At 37.8% G+C, this 16,938-nt stretch overlaps 1 protein-coding gene across 1 annotated transcript in view; it reads left to right on the forward strand.

Annotated features, from left to right (window-relative positions):
• bcl2b (BCL2 apoptosis regulator b) overlaps nucleotides 1-12,580 on the forward strand; it is a 32,805-nt gene extending 20,225 nt beyond the window's left edge. Inside the window, exon 2 of the mRNA XM_055152059.1 lies at nucleotides 9,170-12,580. Within this exon, the coding sequence (XP_055008034.1) occupies nucleotides 9,170-9,307 (138 nt within the window). The 3' untranslated portion in view covers nucleotides 9,308-12,580. The remainder of the gene's footprint in view (nucleotides 1-9,169) is intronic.
• Nucleotides 12,581-16,938: the final 4,358 nt, after the last annotated feature.

Raw genomic sequence — 16,938 nt, forward strand, 5'->3', positions numbered from 1 at the left:
ACTCGTAACCCTACAAATGGTACAGTGGATCTGGAGCACTCTCTTTCAATCATAATGCTCATTCTTTCTGAATAGTGACTAGGCTGTCTTATTCTATAATTGGTCAAAGGATTCTGATGATGGAGTTTATTTCCATGCAATTGTTCTCATGTGTAGTTTATTCAGAATAAACTCTGCATACCACCCTAGAGCATCTTCGGAGGATATTAGCCTTATTTGATTTCTGGAAATGGAGTAGTCTATCAAATGTATTAAAAATTAATTATTTTTTTTATTGTGTGGGAGGATATTTATCATATTGTTGAGACTAAAATCAGTATTATAGAGACAAAAAACAGATCCATGAAATAAATTCTTATCTCATATTATTAGATCAACAACATAATTTTAAGTTGAGACATGGGTTATTTTAAGTATAGCTGGGATTTAGGTAACAGTTAGGTAAGTAGTGACTATGGTTAAGGTTACAACAGTGTCCTTAAAATTAATGTGTTAATATTATGTCCCCAAAAAGCACAGAAGTACAACTGAGTGTATGTTTTTTTGTTCATATGTGGGGAAAAGTGTGCTGGCTGATTGTTTTTAATTAAAATATCATTCAATTAAAACTAAACACAATTACACATATGGCATATAAACAAAGAAAAGAAAAAAAGCAAATCCTTTTACGTTGCAGTTTCATTAGTACAAATTCATTTCACTAAAACAGTCCCATCGATTCCGCATTTAAATTCTGTTGTAGAGCAGTGCGTCTATTGTCCTGGGCGGGTGGTGGCGGGGTTGTTGTTTCCAGTGATTGCATTATTGTGGGTTCATGGCTGAAGGGCTCAGTGTCCTATAGTGTTTCGCTGTGCTGCTGACACAGGGACATTCACAGGTAATGACTGTCCCCACGATACCCTCCTCTGTCATCCCAGGACGAGTGGCCAGAGCCAGACAGTCCACAAGATGGACACTGACCAGAGGTGATAGTGATGGCCAGCTTGTCAACATCTGTTTTTTAGGGAGATGTGTGGAGCTACTAGAAGTATGACTTAAACTAGAGGGCAGGAGTGCAGGGTTGGAGATTTTGGAAAAGTCACTGCAGACTTTTTCACAAAACAAAATGAAATAAGGATGAGCAATAATGATCACTATTGCAAATGTGATCTATCAAAAATACAAATTATTTGCCTGTTTAAGACATATTAAAGGGCCAATATTACACTATTATATACTGAAAGTTACAATGTTGTTTCTTCATCATAAACTTGTTTTATTTCATTCACACGTTTAACACACAGATTCTGCATATTTAGGCTGAGTTATTCTCTCAAACAGAAAACACCTTGTGATGTCACGTGGTAATACAGGAAGTGCTCCACTGTGTTTTTAAATTCCATACACGTTCAACAGATTCATTGGATAATTTCAGCATTTGAATGTCTAATGTCTACTGAACAAAGGGTAAAAAGTATCTGTTTAATTGAAACTGCTGCTTCATGACATCACAAGGTGGAAGAGAAAATTTTTAGCTTTGGAGATATAGACATAAAAGATTAATCAAACATGTGTAAATGAAACAAAACATAATTCCAGGTATGTTTTTGAGGTAGTAATAACATCATAACATGACTTAAACCTCAAAAGAATTCAGACTGTGTAATTTAGGACTCTTAAATACAGCATCCTTTGTGATGATAAAGATCAAGATATTGCTGGATTGTTGACGTCAATCTATGAATTATTGAAAGATTGACATGGAAGGCTGAGGAAATAACTATAAATCTTAGGAATTATAATTAGGACATCTACAGGACAGACGTAATGCATGCTCTAGTGCTCATAAAAAGCTACTCTATTATGTGGTTAGTACCTGCAGCTCACAGCAAATAACCATAAAGCCTTTTTCTCTGGAGCTGCTCATGCCTGGATGGGTTTCTCTTGGGCAGTTTCCCCTATCAACTCAAAACATCCACAGTAAGCTAAACCTACAGCCACGTTTTCAAAATCTGGAGATAGGTCCCACTGCCCCAATGTTGCCCACAGCTCCTGACAAGTTGCCCAAGGGTACTGGTTAAAAGATGGGTCACGGCAGGAAATACACTTTATAATGGAGACAATAAGAAGCAAAAAATGACACAGCTATTATTAGAGAGGAAAATTACATACGGGAGAATGTACCATGCAGGATTTCGACTCTGCCCATTCATATTAATTTAAAAGAGCATCACTAGAGTCAAAAGCCATTGTAGTGTTAGGTTACATCCCAAATTGGTTTAAAAAATATCCCCTGCTCCTGTGGAGCCCATTCTTTAGAGTAATACCCCTAAATTCACATTTAAGAGGCTACTCAAATCAAAAGATAAATTACTATGGACGTTAATGCCGCCTTTGCACTTTTTTTCATCCCATATTATTCCCCTGTGGCTTTGAGACAGGGAGTTTTGTTTGGCTTTAATTAGCTCACTGTAGTCTCCGAGAAGCTCATTATGAAATCAAAGTGGGGCCGCGATGTCATCTACGGGATATTATGGGATGCTATGTGAACACTTAGGAAATAAGCCGAGCGCTAGGAGAGGATGGGGCAAATATAGAAGCCCAAGCCACAACAGTGGCCTTAATTACAAGTTGAACTATAACCCACATCCTTGTCTTGCAAGCATTCTCTCTCACTACTGCAATAGTGATGTGCCAAAGCATTTCCCTGCTTGAGGCTTTAAGTAGGGCTATCCAGTGCGCACAATTTGACTCATTATCTACCACACAAGAGCTCTCCCAATAGAGGAGGGGATACCCAACGGGATGAGCTAGTGGTTGGTATTTCCTGTTGCATTCATAGAGACGAAAGTGTAGCAATGTCTTTGTGTCCATGAGAAAGACACCAAGCAACAAGCCAAGTGTTGGAAAAACAAACCAGAGGTCGCGAACAGGGCTCAATCCCGCTGGTGGGAAAAGCAAATGATGTGCGGATCTCCCGGACAGGGTAACCATGACACTTTAGGAGCACGCATGGGAGACTCAAGCTAGTCCTTCCCAGAAATCCTACCTCCAAGGCATTGTCACATGTGTGCGGTAAAAATGAAGACAAGTGTGTAAACCTCTGCTAGTGCTAGCTTACTGGTTTCTGTAGAGGTGCCAGTGACCTTTTAAAAGCCTGTTGATCCAAAAAGTGGATACTGTAGAGAGCCACGGCCCAGAATTCATTTCCCTGATGCACACCTGCCGCTACAGTCGCTTGGCAGATGGTTAGCCGCAGGGCGAAGACAAGTTTTTCTTTTAGGAGCAGGAGTCTTTTGTAGCTGTGATGAATGCAGATGTTTTGTCCCTTTTGTCTTCACAGTAAAGTTTGAAAAAGTTTTCCAAGACCAGCTGCTGTCTATTGTAGTTTCAGTGTCACAACATTGGCTGATGGGGTAGGTGCAGTGAGTTAAGCACAATTATCATTAGCCTGGCTGTGTCATCAGTAGCGTTTGGCTGTAGATGTGCTGTTTCGGGGGATTAGTAAGTAGCTCATTTGGCCACTTTAATTAGAAATGATAAGATCTTTTTTGTTAAGGTGGTAGGCATTAGTAAAAATAATGATAAACAAATGCTAACAGACTGGCCATGTCTTTGAGGGAAATTATCCAGTGGGCAGGGTGTTATTTATAGGAGCAGTACATTGGTAATGTGCACATGTTGAAAGTCAGTTAAATGTACTCACAGATGTAATGCACTTTTACAGATCCACTTAACCATCTGATGCATTAGTTAAATGTCAGTGCTGGGTGGAGTACCAGTACATACATAGCAAATAGTCTGATTCTGCATGCTGTGCAAGGCTTTCTTTAAGGACACAGATTATGAAAAGTTTCATTTTTGAGATTTTAACCATGAGATATATGAGATATATATATATATATATATATATATATATATATATATATATATATATATATATATATATATATATATATATATATATATATATATATATATATATATTTGTCTCCCGATCAACCTAGAGCTGTGTTTCACTTTATTCATGCATGTTTCGTTAATCCATTAATCCAAAGCTGTCTTCATAGCTCATACTCTGCTCAAATTGTTGCGTCACAGGTAAAAATTTTGATTCCTGCATTTACTAAGACCATCAACCATCACTGGACTCATTCTCAAATTGTGTTCACAACAAATGCGTTTCCTAATTGCTTAATTTTTTTGTTTTGTGGTGGCTCATGCAGTTGCTGACAGAGGGAACTCCAACTCATAAATGCCTCATTGGAAACGGGGTGTACTTTATGAAGTCTGTTTTCCAAATGTGGATGTTATTTTAAGTTAGAAAATGTGAAATGCTAATCCCAAGATAATCAAAAGCTTGTTTAAAAATGGGAATTAAAACCACAAGAATGCATAACGTGTTCTTTAAAAACAGATCAATAACAAGGTACAAACAAAGTTTGTTAGTTAAACATTTAACAAGCTGTGGCTAAACTAATTTTAAAAAGCTGGGATCTTATTTGTCGCACAACATGTCTTGGTCTCATGATATCCCCCCGACATCCCCTTCACCTCTGTCTGAGTCAGGAGTTATTACGGTCACTGTCCTTGTGAATAAGTGCCACCTCTCTACAGACAGCTCTGAGACAACTGATAGTACAAGGTAAAGTAAAGATAGAACACTATATATTTACCTTCAGCAAGTGGAGTCAACAAACAGAACCTTTGATTTGTTCTATGAAATACTCTGGGACAACAGAACAATAAATGCAGTCATGTGGTCATTTCTACCATGCTTTTATCCAAGTAAATGTAACTTTGGTTTTCTTCTGGTGCCCCTTAGAAAAGATAACTCGATCTTGGTGTTTTTAATCTGGTTAAATAAAGGTTATAAATTAATAGAACAATAGCATTTTACTGTAATTAAATAAGCCAATTTGGTAGCTGGAAAGGTTAAAAACTAAGGAATACCATTAAATATTGTCATGCTGTTCTAAGTAACCACCTACTGTAAGCTATCAAAATCCTGCTGTCTTTTTCAACTTAATGAACTGAAATGACTGGTTTATTAAATTCATACTTGATTCTAAAATGTGAGAAATAGAACCAAAATCTTCCACCTAGCCTTCAGATAAATGTCTTCTAGCGTTATCACAATGCTAACTTTACTTTTGATTCATCTCATGTCATTCTAACCTTCCTTCCACTGTGTTCCAGCAGCAAATGCTCACGCTATCTGCACAGCCATGAGTTTGTCATTTTTGTCAAGGCCTTGTTAGCGGACCCTCCCATGCTGTTTTGTTGGGCAGTGCTGAATGTTATTTTCCAGGAGTAGGTGGGAAAAAACAAGCCAAGAGCATTTTTTTGCCAAACCACCACATTCCTCTCGACTTGGGGGAGCATGTTCTCTAATTAATAGCCAAATCCCTTCGAGTGGGGGGAGATTATTGATGAGCGAGCTGTCCCAAAATGAAGATATCAAGCACTGGTTAAGCTGTGTAATTAAAAGGCTCACACCAACAAAGGAAATGCCAGGTGGTTTTTCACACTACAGGGCCTAAAGTGGGAGGCGACTGCTGATCCTTCCTTTGTGGCGCCCACTGCATTGCCACGGGACGGGAAGAGGGAGCCAGTACAGGAAATAAATTTGTCTCCTCGCTGCATTTTGGAATCTCATTTTAGGGCCTTTGTGCACTGAATGGAAAGGGGGTATTCAAATGTGACATGCCGCAAGGTCGAAGGCAAACATACAGAGTACACAGAAATACAGGCGCAGTATGGAGCCAAAGAGTCAATACAGAGGATACTACAGTAGCAATGACTTGACAATTGGGTATTGTTCGGAGTACTTTGATCAGGTTTTGTTCACTGAGCTTCAAAGGGTTACTGTTGCAGCCAATGTGGTCAGCTTGACAAAAGAGTGAGAATTTAGACTTAGGCAAACTTTATTGATCCACAAAGGAAATTATTTGGACACAGTAGCTCACACATCGCAATATGTTATAATAACAAAGTGCAAAAATATAAATTGTGATAATAAATTCTAAATAAGTATAGAGTGGTGTCACTAAGGCATAATTATGGTATATAAATTTATATGTACTAGTAAAAATAAAATATAGACATATAGTAATACAAATACAAGATTCAAGATTAATAGCAATTGATCGCAATAAGCAAATCTGAATGGCTGCAGTTATTTATGTAATATCATATACTCTCCAAACAGCAAAATCTCATTTTTATTAATAAAACTTACTAACTTTCTACTCAAGATACTGACAAAGAGTGTTCTAAAATGAATATGATTTCTGAGTTAGTTTGTAGTTTTCAGTCTTTTCTAATATTTTTTCCTCCTGATGTGTTTAAAATGTACATTGTGGACTCAATATTTTTACCTTTTATATATATATATATATATATATATATATATATATATATATATATTCCCCTTTTTAGTCTCCTATATGCACAAGCACACAGCACACACCTACTTTCCTGCTTTGAATTTCCTTTCCAAGGTTATGTTTTTGCTTGGTTGTTTTGTTTGTTGTTGCACAATCAGTACACTGTGTTGGGTCTTCCTGTGTGGAGTTTGCATGTGCTCTTGTTTACCTAGGGTGCTCTGGTTCCCCTAACACTAAAAACATTGTACATCACCATCCAAGTTTCCAATGGGACTTTCCAAATGAAAACTGTTAAAGTGTTAGTATCTAGTGGTCTGATGCCACCTATTCAATGCCATGTTAACATTCTAAACTGCTCATAGTTTGATATTAGAGTGTCATTATTGTCATCATCCACATGAAACAAAAATGGACAGAAATTTTAGCATCTTCTCTGCTTGAAACATTTTTGTTTTGTTTTTTATATTCATGCAAAATGTTGTGGTACATGCGAAGCAAATTAGCAAATTAGGAAATGGTATTTCAGACCAGTGTCAAAGATGTAACGTGTCCATTGGAAATCTTCTACACAATCTTGGAGTTCTGTCAAATTGCAATCCTGTTGGAATTATGGGATCAGCATAACTTCTGATGTGTGTGTACTTTTTTCGGATGCTGAACCCCAGATTTGGATATTGGGAAATTTTGCACCACTAAAATTAGTGACTGCAGCCAAAAAGTGCATTGTAAAGAACTGGAAAGCCTTTGTACCCTAATCAGACAACCTGGAAAGGCAAACTGTTGTCCTTATGCACCCCAGAGAAGATCTTGCATTTTGTGAGAGGAAGGCAACAGGACTTTGAGTGGGTATGGATGCCGTTCTTGGGCATGTTAGTGGGATTGGATACTGGAGTGTAGAGAGAGGGGTGGGGTGTAGAAAGGTTTTATTTTTGTTGTTTGATTTCTGTTCTTGTTTGGCAAAGTATTAAAATAAATTTAAAACATTTAAAAGTGGTGGCATTATTCAGTCTCAAAGATGTGAGCATGGAACACTGTCAAAACTTAACATGGGAACAGTCTATTTCAACATCTTTCAAAATGTGGGAATCAAAAATAGTTGTAGGTCCCGGCCCTCCATTTGACATTCTGACATCCAGTACCACAATATCGAGCAGAATTTTCAAGTTGATTCGAAGCCATGAAAAATCCACAAGTATCCCTTCAAATTTCCCCAGAAAGAGTGTTTAAGTCAGGTTGTCAACAGAGTGGTGGCGTTTCTCTGTGTGAGACTGTGGAGTTTAGTTCAGCCTTTTCTGGTCCAGCTGTTCCCGCTGTCACTGAGCAGATGTCTGTGTCTGCTCGCTCCAGACAACTGTCACATTCACTGCACACACTTTCACTCTCCTCTTCTCTATTCACACCTTGACTAAAGACTAAAGACAAGAGCCCTGCATTCTTTTGGGTTTGTATCTTTTGGGTTTGTTTTACTGCTGTTTAGGGGGCTGAATTCGCATGTAGTCAGGTTTAGAGTGGGATGTGTGAGAACAAATGATCCAGGTGGATTCACAGTCTATTTTCAACAACACTTGTAGGCCAAAGGACTAGAGGAAGCTTGGAAACATAACAATAGAAAAAGTAACCTCCCTTCAACATTGATGGATGCTACAATGTGTTGTTTGAATTTAAAAAGGCCTAGTTGACAGATAATCTCAGTTGCTGATTGATAATGAAGTGTTATCAGTTAAAATCATCTTGATAGATTGTCAACTGCCTAGAACTTATGATTGGTTACACAATATTTCTGAGGTCAGTATTTACCTTCTGACCATTAACTTTACACTACAGGGACATTTTTGGTTATTTTTTGGCTACATGATAAGATTTATTCTGTAAAAGGTTGAATCAATAACTTCTATGACCCATTACAGATGCAAACTAAGTAGTAAAGAGTTTCTTTCTGTTGTTTATTTATTATTTATTTTTCCTGATAGGCCTAATTGGTTCAAATGATCATTATTTCAATTATGAAGAAAATAAGTTTGGAAGTTTTTTCTCTATCATCAAACAGCTCCTAGGAAAGACCTTAAGAACCACACTTTCTCTTTATCTTCTAAATTCCCACATGGCTGGCTGCTTCTGACATTTCACATTGCCTAAGTTCTACCATTGTTGTGGAGTTTCGACATTACCACAATGCATTAGGAGAGTATTGCTACAGCTGTAAGTGTATACTTGCCAGCCATAAAGAGAACTATTGTTCTCTGTAACTCTGGATACAGCAGCACTTCACTTGTGTCAGTCACTCTCTTGGTACATGTTTACAACTTCCTGCCCACATCAATTAAGATAAAATGGACTCTTTGTATTATATGAATGTTGTTGAAAAAAAAAAGTTGTAAATCATCCAGTTGTGGAACTAAGCTTTTTTTTTTTTATGTTCTTCTTATTCAATTTGTCTCAATCATATCCCAAGGCTGGAGGCGAAAGTAATGGCGTATCTAATTGCAAATCTAAAAACTGTCATGAAATATTAGCCAAGTCTTTTGTACGTTTAATGTAATTTAAATGTAATAAAGTTGAAGTGGCAAATATAATATGAAAGAAACAACAACATACTGTACTATGCATAGATGTTAGCAAGAAAATTCAATGACTTTTTAAAATTTTTTGAGGAAAATTGGGTCACTATTTCTTGGAGGAATACTTTTGTTTAATATTTCTGGACAGAAATAACATGAGAACTCCTGAACTATAGAAGCCTTCAATTTATGTGACATTTTGTAATATTGATTATTAATATTCTTTTTGTTTTGCTTTTCTAGGAAGCCTTTGTGGAGCTCTACGACCGCCAGAGGGACTCGGTCTTCTCCTGCTCTTGGCCCTCCATCAAAACTGTGTTCGGACTGGCAGCTATCGGAGCGGCCAGCCTGACCATTGGCGCGTACCTGTCACAGAAGTGAACACACCCCTCTCTCCAATTACTACACCATGCTCCTTCTACTACTACAACTACTACTACTTTTTCCTGGTGCCTCTTGTTTTATCTTTTAACACTTCGCCTGACCCTGAGAGACAACGTACACTCTTTTCAAAGACTCCTTGTTCTTCTCCACGTCAAAACAAATCAAAAACTGGAGGAGAGAAGAGCAGAGCAGAGACTGACGCAGGACAGATCACTGGCATGCATCTTTATTTGTTTTATTTTTCATTTCCTGATCTGTAACTAGTCCAAGCATGGGTTTTAGTGTCTATGTTGCATGTGTGGACAGGGCTCGCGAGGGGCAGTCAGTAAAAGGACCATGATGGTGGTGGGACAGAGGAAGCCCAGCCCTATTTCAGTTGGGTGTGGGACCCCGTTTGAACTGCAGAGGTCCTTCAAAGCACTTCCGTCCATGTGTGCGCAGTGTCCAACGGTTTACACAAGTTAAAATAAGCTCAAATCATCCTTTTTTTGGAAAACAGATGAAATGTGGTGTGTTAAGATTTATGTTGACTATTTAATTTATGAATTGTACATCAAATGGTTCTTGCGCAGTCTTAAATGATTATTTTATCTTTGGTCAATTAAAATCAAGTATACACAAAATAATACTGGGCAACTCAAGCAAAAGTTAGCCACTAAACTTAAAAACAAGCTAGTCTTTTATTATTTGCAAAAATGAAAGACATTTCTTACAGTTTAAAGTCGTAGTTAGATTTTCTTTTGATTTTATTCAAGAGAAAGTTACAGTTGACCATGGGCAATTAATCAAAAGATTGAGAGATTGTCTGATCATCAAATTATCAATGATATGGTGTTTTTTTTGTTTTGTTTTTTTCCAAATAAAGAGGTCTACAGCCAATCCTCTGTCAGTAAAAGCATGTGGTCTGGAACAGACGGAAGACTTTGGAGGAAACCGTCTTTTTGTGTTAAATGTCACAGATTAAAAGTATATTGTTTATCATGAAGAAATCAATACTAAGAGCAAATTTAATTTTGTTTTCAAAAAATCTAAACTACGCAGAAATTCTGTATCAATCAAAATGAGAAAAAAATGTCTCGGTTTTTCCTATATCGCTCAGCCATAGTTGACCATCAGTACTAAAATGAAACTAAAAAACAGAAAACAAAACGAAATAAATAAAAATCACAAGAACATAAAATACACTATTATATAGTGTTAAAATTATATTATTTTGTTAATAAATAGTAACTATTATTATCTGTGTGATATATTTTCCTTGGTATTGAGTTAAAGTTTGCATTGAAGTTTCGTGACAACACTATTATCTGCTTTCCAAAACTCTGGATTTGGGCGCAGTACATACACCAAGGAGACGAGGTATATACGCCTTCATGAATTGCCCTGGACTGGAGTGGGTGACTTAAGTGAGTGGATCTTTTTGCACACAGACTGGAAGAAGTGGAGACAAAAACACAACGTCCCGGAGGTGTAAGCCAGGGGAAAAAATGTCACACGCTGATGAATATCCTGAGAGAAGTGTCAAGCACAGCACAAAACGCCGAACGGTCGAGGTAGAGAAAAAACTGTTATCCCACAAAATAAAGGGAGCTGGGCCCTGCAACTATCAGCATTCCTCAGGCAAAGTCAACACACTCTTGCTAAATTATTCCCAAATAATCACCCAGCACTACTAGCTGTCAAGTTCCCCGCTTTTGGTTCACTACCTCTGTTCCTCTCACAGTTTTTGGGGCAGGTGTAGTCTGGACATGGTTTTAGCTGCGATGGCTCCACTCTGAAAAAGACAGTTGTTGACAAGTGGAGGTCCAATGAGGCTGCAGCAGTTTAGGTTTCTCGTAGCGGCCATTTTGTCCCATGTGTGAACCTGACACATCCGTCCGTCTCGATCCATGTTTGTATTGTGTTTAAAATGTCTTCAGATTTTTATGATTTCTTTGCATGAATGAAAGGTCTTGAAAGAATATGCATAATCATATTTATAACAGATTAGGATAGTCATAGCATTACAGATCTATTTATTTAGAGGTACCACTTCACGTTTTAACTGTACCCCATCTGTCCTACCGAATCACACTGTAACTACATTGTTTCTTCAGGCTGCTATTGTAACAAAAAACGTTAAATTTGTGTGTCGTATTCATTTTTGGCTTTTTATGGCTGCTCTACTGTTTTAACTCAACAGCTTCAAACTGCCACGATTTTTACAGTATATAGTTCTAGAGAGCTGGAAACCAAAGTTAACTTGTATTAACCTTTCTTCAAAAATATAGAAAAAGTACCTTGAAGTCTAATTTTTAAACAAAATGTTGTATGGGGTTTTTGTGGATTGACTGTGATTTATATTCCTATTGCCTGATTGGTTACTTGCTTTTCCAGTATAATTCAGCCTATCTGGAATCTGTCATAGTAATACAATTTATACTTGGACAACAGAAAAAGGCTTAATCAAAGTAGTGGAGAAGATTTTAGCAGAACATGTGTACACTGTAAATATAGTCATAAAATGCAAAATGGCATCATGGGATATTTTTATGTAAATTTTCTTTTAAATGTATATTTGTTATACACACCATATTATTGTTTATTACAGATTTATTTATATGTTATACTTTTTCTTTCTCATTTATTAAGCTATTCTCCCACATTTCAAAGTGTTATAGACTGATGTTATAATACTTCTAAGTTATTTTGTAACATTTTAATACAAATGCCTTTGAAAATTTGTTTCAACTTTTCATTGTAATATTCCTGGCCTTTACCCAGTTCCTGGTCCACTTCACCACATTCAAAACAAAGACAATGCACCCTTTTTTTTTTTTAACACATTTCTGGTGCTCTTACCTTTTTCTACAAGGGGATGCTATGTTCAGCACCCTCTACTGGAGAAACGGACAATCCACACGCCCCATACAACTCAACTGCTATATATGGCTTTGTGATCGCTTCTTATGCTCTAAAACACTATAACGCCACATTTCTCTGTACCACCTCGACCTGCCAACATAACCCCATCTGACTTGTTGATACCAGTCTCTTGCTGTGTGGTTTGAGTGGGACACTGTAACAGCAATATACTGTAATTTTCTATTCTGTGCAAATATGAATGTAGGCACTATGGTTGCTGTACTGTTTTATGTCTATAATCTTGCAAATCTGTAGCACTTAAAAGAGAAAAAAAGTGAATTGTGTTTTTCTGGTGTTTACTTACTGCTATATCCACAATAAGCTAGCAGGATATTATTCCTAAAATAAACCAGATTTCTCAAGCCACATCTTAGTGTTGTCTTTGGGTACACTCACCTTATCATCTCATGCATCATATAACAGTATCCCATCGGTTGCCTGGGGGTCAGCTCGGGCACATTTTCCTGTAAGTGTGATAAATATTTTTAATATTTTGTGACACAAAAATAAGAAAAGACAAAAAGCTTACAGAAGCTGTTATGAAGTTCAGTAGTAAAGGTTTTATTGAATCAGATTTGGCTTTGCCTGTCGCCATAACACATTTTAAAGTGTGATAAATTGCTGAAGAAACAATAGATGATAGATGATAAATGATGATACTGGAACTAAATTATTCTTCTGACACATCAACCCTAAAGCACGACTATATATATTATTCATATGGCATTTGCTTACTTGCAGTATGACGTACTAGCAATACACATCTGAAAATTCTGTCCTATAGAAAAAAGAAACAGCCCAGCCAAAATTTTTAGATGTTTAAAAATATATTGTAAATTGTTATACCAAATTATTCTTCAGCCTTTTTTCCTTTGTACAGATGATAGGTGAGCCCTGTGTCCCTTGTCCCAGTCCATTTATCCAAACCCAGTGATTTGTCCCAGTTTTATACAAGAAATGTCCCAGTGTCCCTATTTTTGACCAATATGATACTCACCAACAGTAAACGGGCATATATTGTCACTTGTTTAGATCCAGAAAACCGTGCTTGAAAATAATCATAGAGCAAAAAACCGACAGAAGTCCCTCAGATTATACATTGACCCACAAGTGTGTTGAGAATGGACAATGTTATGTGCTCTATTCAGTTTTATCTATATCAACCATTCCAACCCGGGTGTGTCCCAGTTAAAGAATTTAGAAAATCCAATTCTCCATTTAGGCAGTCCTGACCAGGCACTGACAGAGAACCACTGGTCTCCTCCTTTATTGAGAAACTCTGATAAGATATAATGCTAGAGACAGACATCAGGTAGCAGCAGCACCATCCCGGGACATTTTCAACCCCAGTTTAAGTAGTGTCTTCTGTTTCTCATTCAGGAAGCATCTCGGACATAAACCTTATCATTGTTATTGGTCACCACTTGAGAGCCATCACATCTTTACATCTCCCTTCCTCCCATTGTCTGAATTTGAACAAGAGCCTGAATGAGCCGCAGAAGACTGAGCAGCCTTACCCCAGCACCACACATCAAAGCTGTCCCCAAACGCTGCACTTGTCATCCCCAGCCTTCTCCTACTCCCCTAAAAAGAAAAAAAAAAAACGTCATGCCCTGCGGCTGCTTCTTCACCGCCTCTGTTCTGATCACTCTTGTCTTCAAAGCCTTACACTACTATGAAATTTGGTGAAAAGCATGATGCAGTAAAACTAATATTGAAAATGATAGAAAACGTGAAAGACAAGCGTAGCTAAAAAAGTATGTTTTGGAGTATGTCCCAGAGGAGACTAGGGGCGAAGTAGGGAAGTTCATTTGGTTTTAGAGCCTCGTGCAATCCCCAAACCCACCATGCATATAAAATGTATGACATGCTCTGAGGAGGAATTTTAAATCATGTACTTTCAAAAGAGGGTCCAGTGTGCGGGGAAGAGCCAGGCTGGGAGGGCGGATAGGAGGGGAGCACTGGTGCCTGCCTCTTCAGCTTTAGGCTACGAGGTGTCGAAGAGGCCTCCAGTATCCCAGTATCACAGGGGAGAATGGGTGATCAAAGCGGGTTGTCTGGCGAAAGTCTGGTCCAGTTTTCGGCCTCATTTGGAAGTCCATCAGATCCACACATAAGTACCTTTGCCTAATTTGGGCAAAAGAAAAAGCATTAAAAACTTCCTGCTAAGCTCACTACTTCCAAAGGGATCAAAGGGGGTAACTCACAAATCATTAAGAGCCTTTTGAATGTTCAGTGTAGAGGAGGAGTTCATTATCTGAGCACCCACCATTTCTGCTCATAAATAAATAAAGGAAAGCTGTGGTAGGCAAGTGTGTGGTGATTAAATTACAGTTAACAATGATAAAACATAATATTATGGCATGCAATCCTAAATTCTAAACTCAAACTCAAATTATAATCGTTTTTGGTGTTTTGATGAATTCATTAGTTTTGTTTACACATGTTCAAACTGAGTAAACCTATTAGACAGTCACTTCCCAGGCAGATGCAAAATTCCATCATTCGCTCCTCAGTCACACTTTAGTTAGCAACCGTTGTAGTCACAGTTGCCCCAGGACAGGCGGAAAAACATGGCTGCAAGTCTGCGCCTGTAGCTTCTCTGACCATCAGTCACACAGTCTCTTACAGTCACATACAGTGAGCGATGTTTAGCCTGAAAACACGACAGTATAAGGTGGTTGTGGCTAAAGTAAAACGGCACACTATTAAGCTAATGTCTGTGGACCACGTGAAAATGGCTAACAAGGCTCACTTTTTATGTCGCGTGTTACAAGAGGTGAATATGTCCACTGTACTGCAGACAGAAATACCTTCTAAAAGAAATCGTTTTGCAGGACTACGCAGCATCATGTCTTCTCGATGCTTCTTGATGGCCAACTTTTCCTTTGTGTGCGACAGTGGCCTCTTGTGGTCACTACCCATATTGTCTAATTTGCGTCAATTCAGAATAAACGAACTGATTTTATTTTAAAAAGGACCTACAATCACAACTGATCATGACCTGCCACTGCCTTAACTACAGACGATAGCTTGAGTTTAAAAACACAGAGGAGCACTTCCTGTATTACCACATGACATCACAAAGGGCAACAGAGTGTTTTCAGTTTGAGAAAAGAACCTCCATTTTCGCACATACACATGTTTGAGTAACACCTTATTATTAGTCTGTCTACATCTCCAAAGCTTCAAATGCTCTGCCCCACCTTGTGATGTCATCAAGTAGTAAGTAGTTTTCAAATGAACAGTTTTTATGCTAAGGCTGAAACCATCTGAATGATGCTACTGAAGGTGTATGTGGGGTAGGTGAGTTTGTTAATAATAATGCATCAGTTTTATGTATAGCACTTTTCTGGACACTCAAAGAATCTTTACAGTGCGTTATTTATTCACTCCACACTGGATGGTAAGCTACTATTGTACGGTATAGTAAATGTATGTATGTATGGCAGACTGACGGAAGCGAGGCTTCCAATCTGCGCCACCGGCCCCTCCGACCACCATCACTCACGCACGCTCCACTTTCTTACTAAGTAATGTGGGTGAAGTGCCTTACCTAAGGACACAACAACACCCCACTGTGGCACCTGATTTTCCCAGTGGTCTCCCATCTAGGTACTAACCAGGCCCGACTTTGCTTAGCTTCTGAGATCTGACAGGATCAGGCTTTGACAAGCTGGTATGGCTATGTTAAATGTGTGTGGGGAAAAAAAACAAAAAAACCAACAGGTATGTTGTATATAGATTAAAATAAAACAACTGTGTGTTATGGGCTCTTTAAGATTTGAGCTGTAGAGGTTAGAATAAATAATAATTATAAGGGTAATAATTAGTTCATTCTGCTATTTATGTGTTGCAGCTCATGCCTTAATAATACACTATATTTAAAGATAGGTTTACTGAGATAATCCTGTTTTGTGTCAGTGGCATAAAGTAGTTTGTGTTATCATTTCATCGCAATATGTCTCTGTAACAATATCATTCTTCAACATTTGTTAACGTGACAGGTTTAACAAAAAGACATAATAATAAAACATAATGACTGGGTTATTTACAGTGCAGCATGTCTGGGCAAGAAAAAAGCAGCTAGTGACTTCAGTGTACTGTAAATTTTTCTGACATGTGGTTCCAGCATAAAATGTTGTCGTTCATTTGGCATATGTGGGATAGGGGCTGATTTTAAGTAAGTTATAGCTGCTGAAATCAGAAGCTGTCTTTTCCCAACAGCCTTAAACACACCGCGCCTACCTCAGATTTAAGATATCCTCAGGGCAGCATGCCACGAAGACAGCGCTCCAGGGCTTCTAGTAGTGTTGAATAGTATTATAGAGGCATTAGATGATTCTTTTTCACACGGGATAAGAAAAAAAAGAAAGGAAGGAGAGCTGCCTTGACTATATATATAAATAAAAAAAATAAAAAAAAAACACTTCAGAATTAACCCCCTATAAAAATAATAAAATTATGTCAAATGCACATTTAATAGGCCCATATTTTGCCATTTTCTGATCTATGTTATGGTTCCTCATCACAAACACACCTGGAGACGTGTTTAGTTTCATTCACAGGTTTATCAGTTCTTCTCTCAAACTGAAAACACTGTTCCACCTTGTGATATGATGTGGTAATACAGGAAGTGCTCCATTGTGTTTTTAAACTCCATACAACTTCACTAGAATTATTTGGATAATTTTAGTCCTGGAATTGCCAATCTAAACTGAACT

This window comes from Boleophthalmus pectinirostris, unplaced genomic scaffold, assembly GCF_026225935.1.
Source record: "Boleophthalmus pectinirostris isolate CB_2022bp ecotype Guang Dong unplaced genomic scaffold, ASM2622593v1 HiC_scaffold_16, whole genome shotgun sequence".
In the NCBI taxonomy this organism is placed as follows: Eukaryota; Metazoa; Chordata; class Actinopteri; order Gobiiformes; family Gobiidae; genus Boleophthalmus; species Boleophthalmus pectinirostris.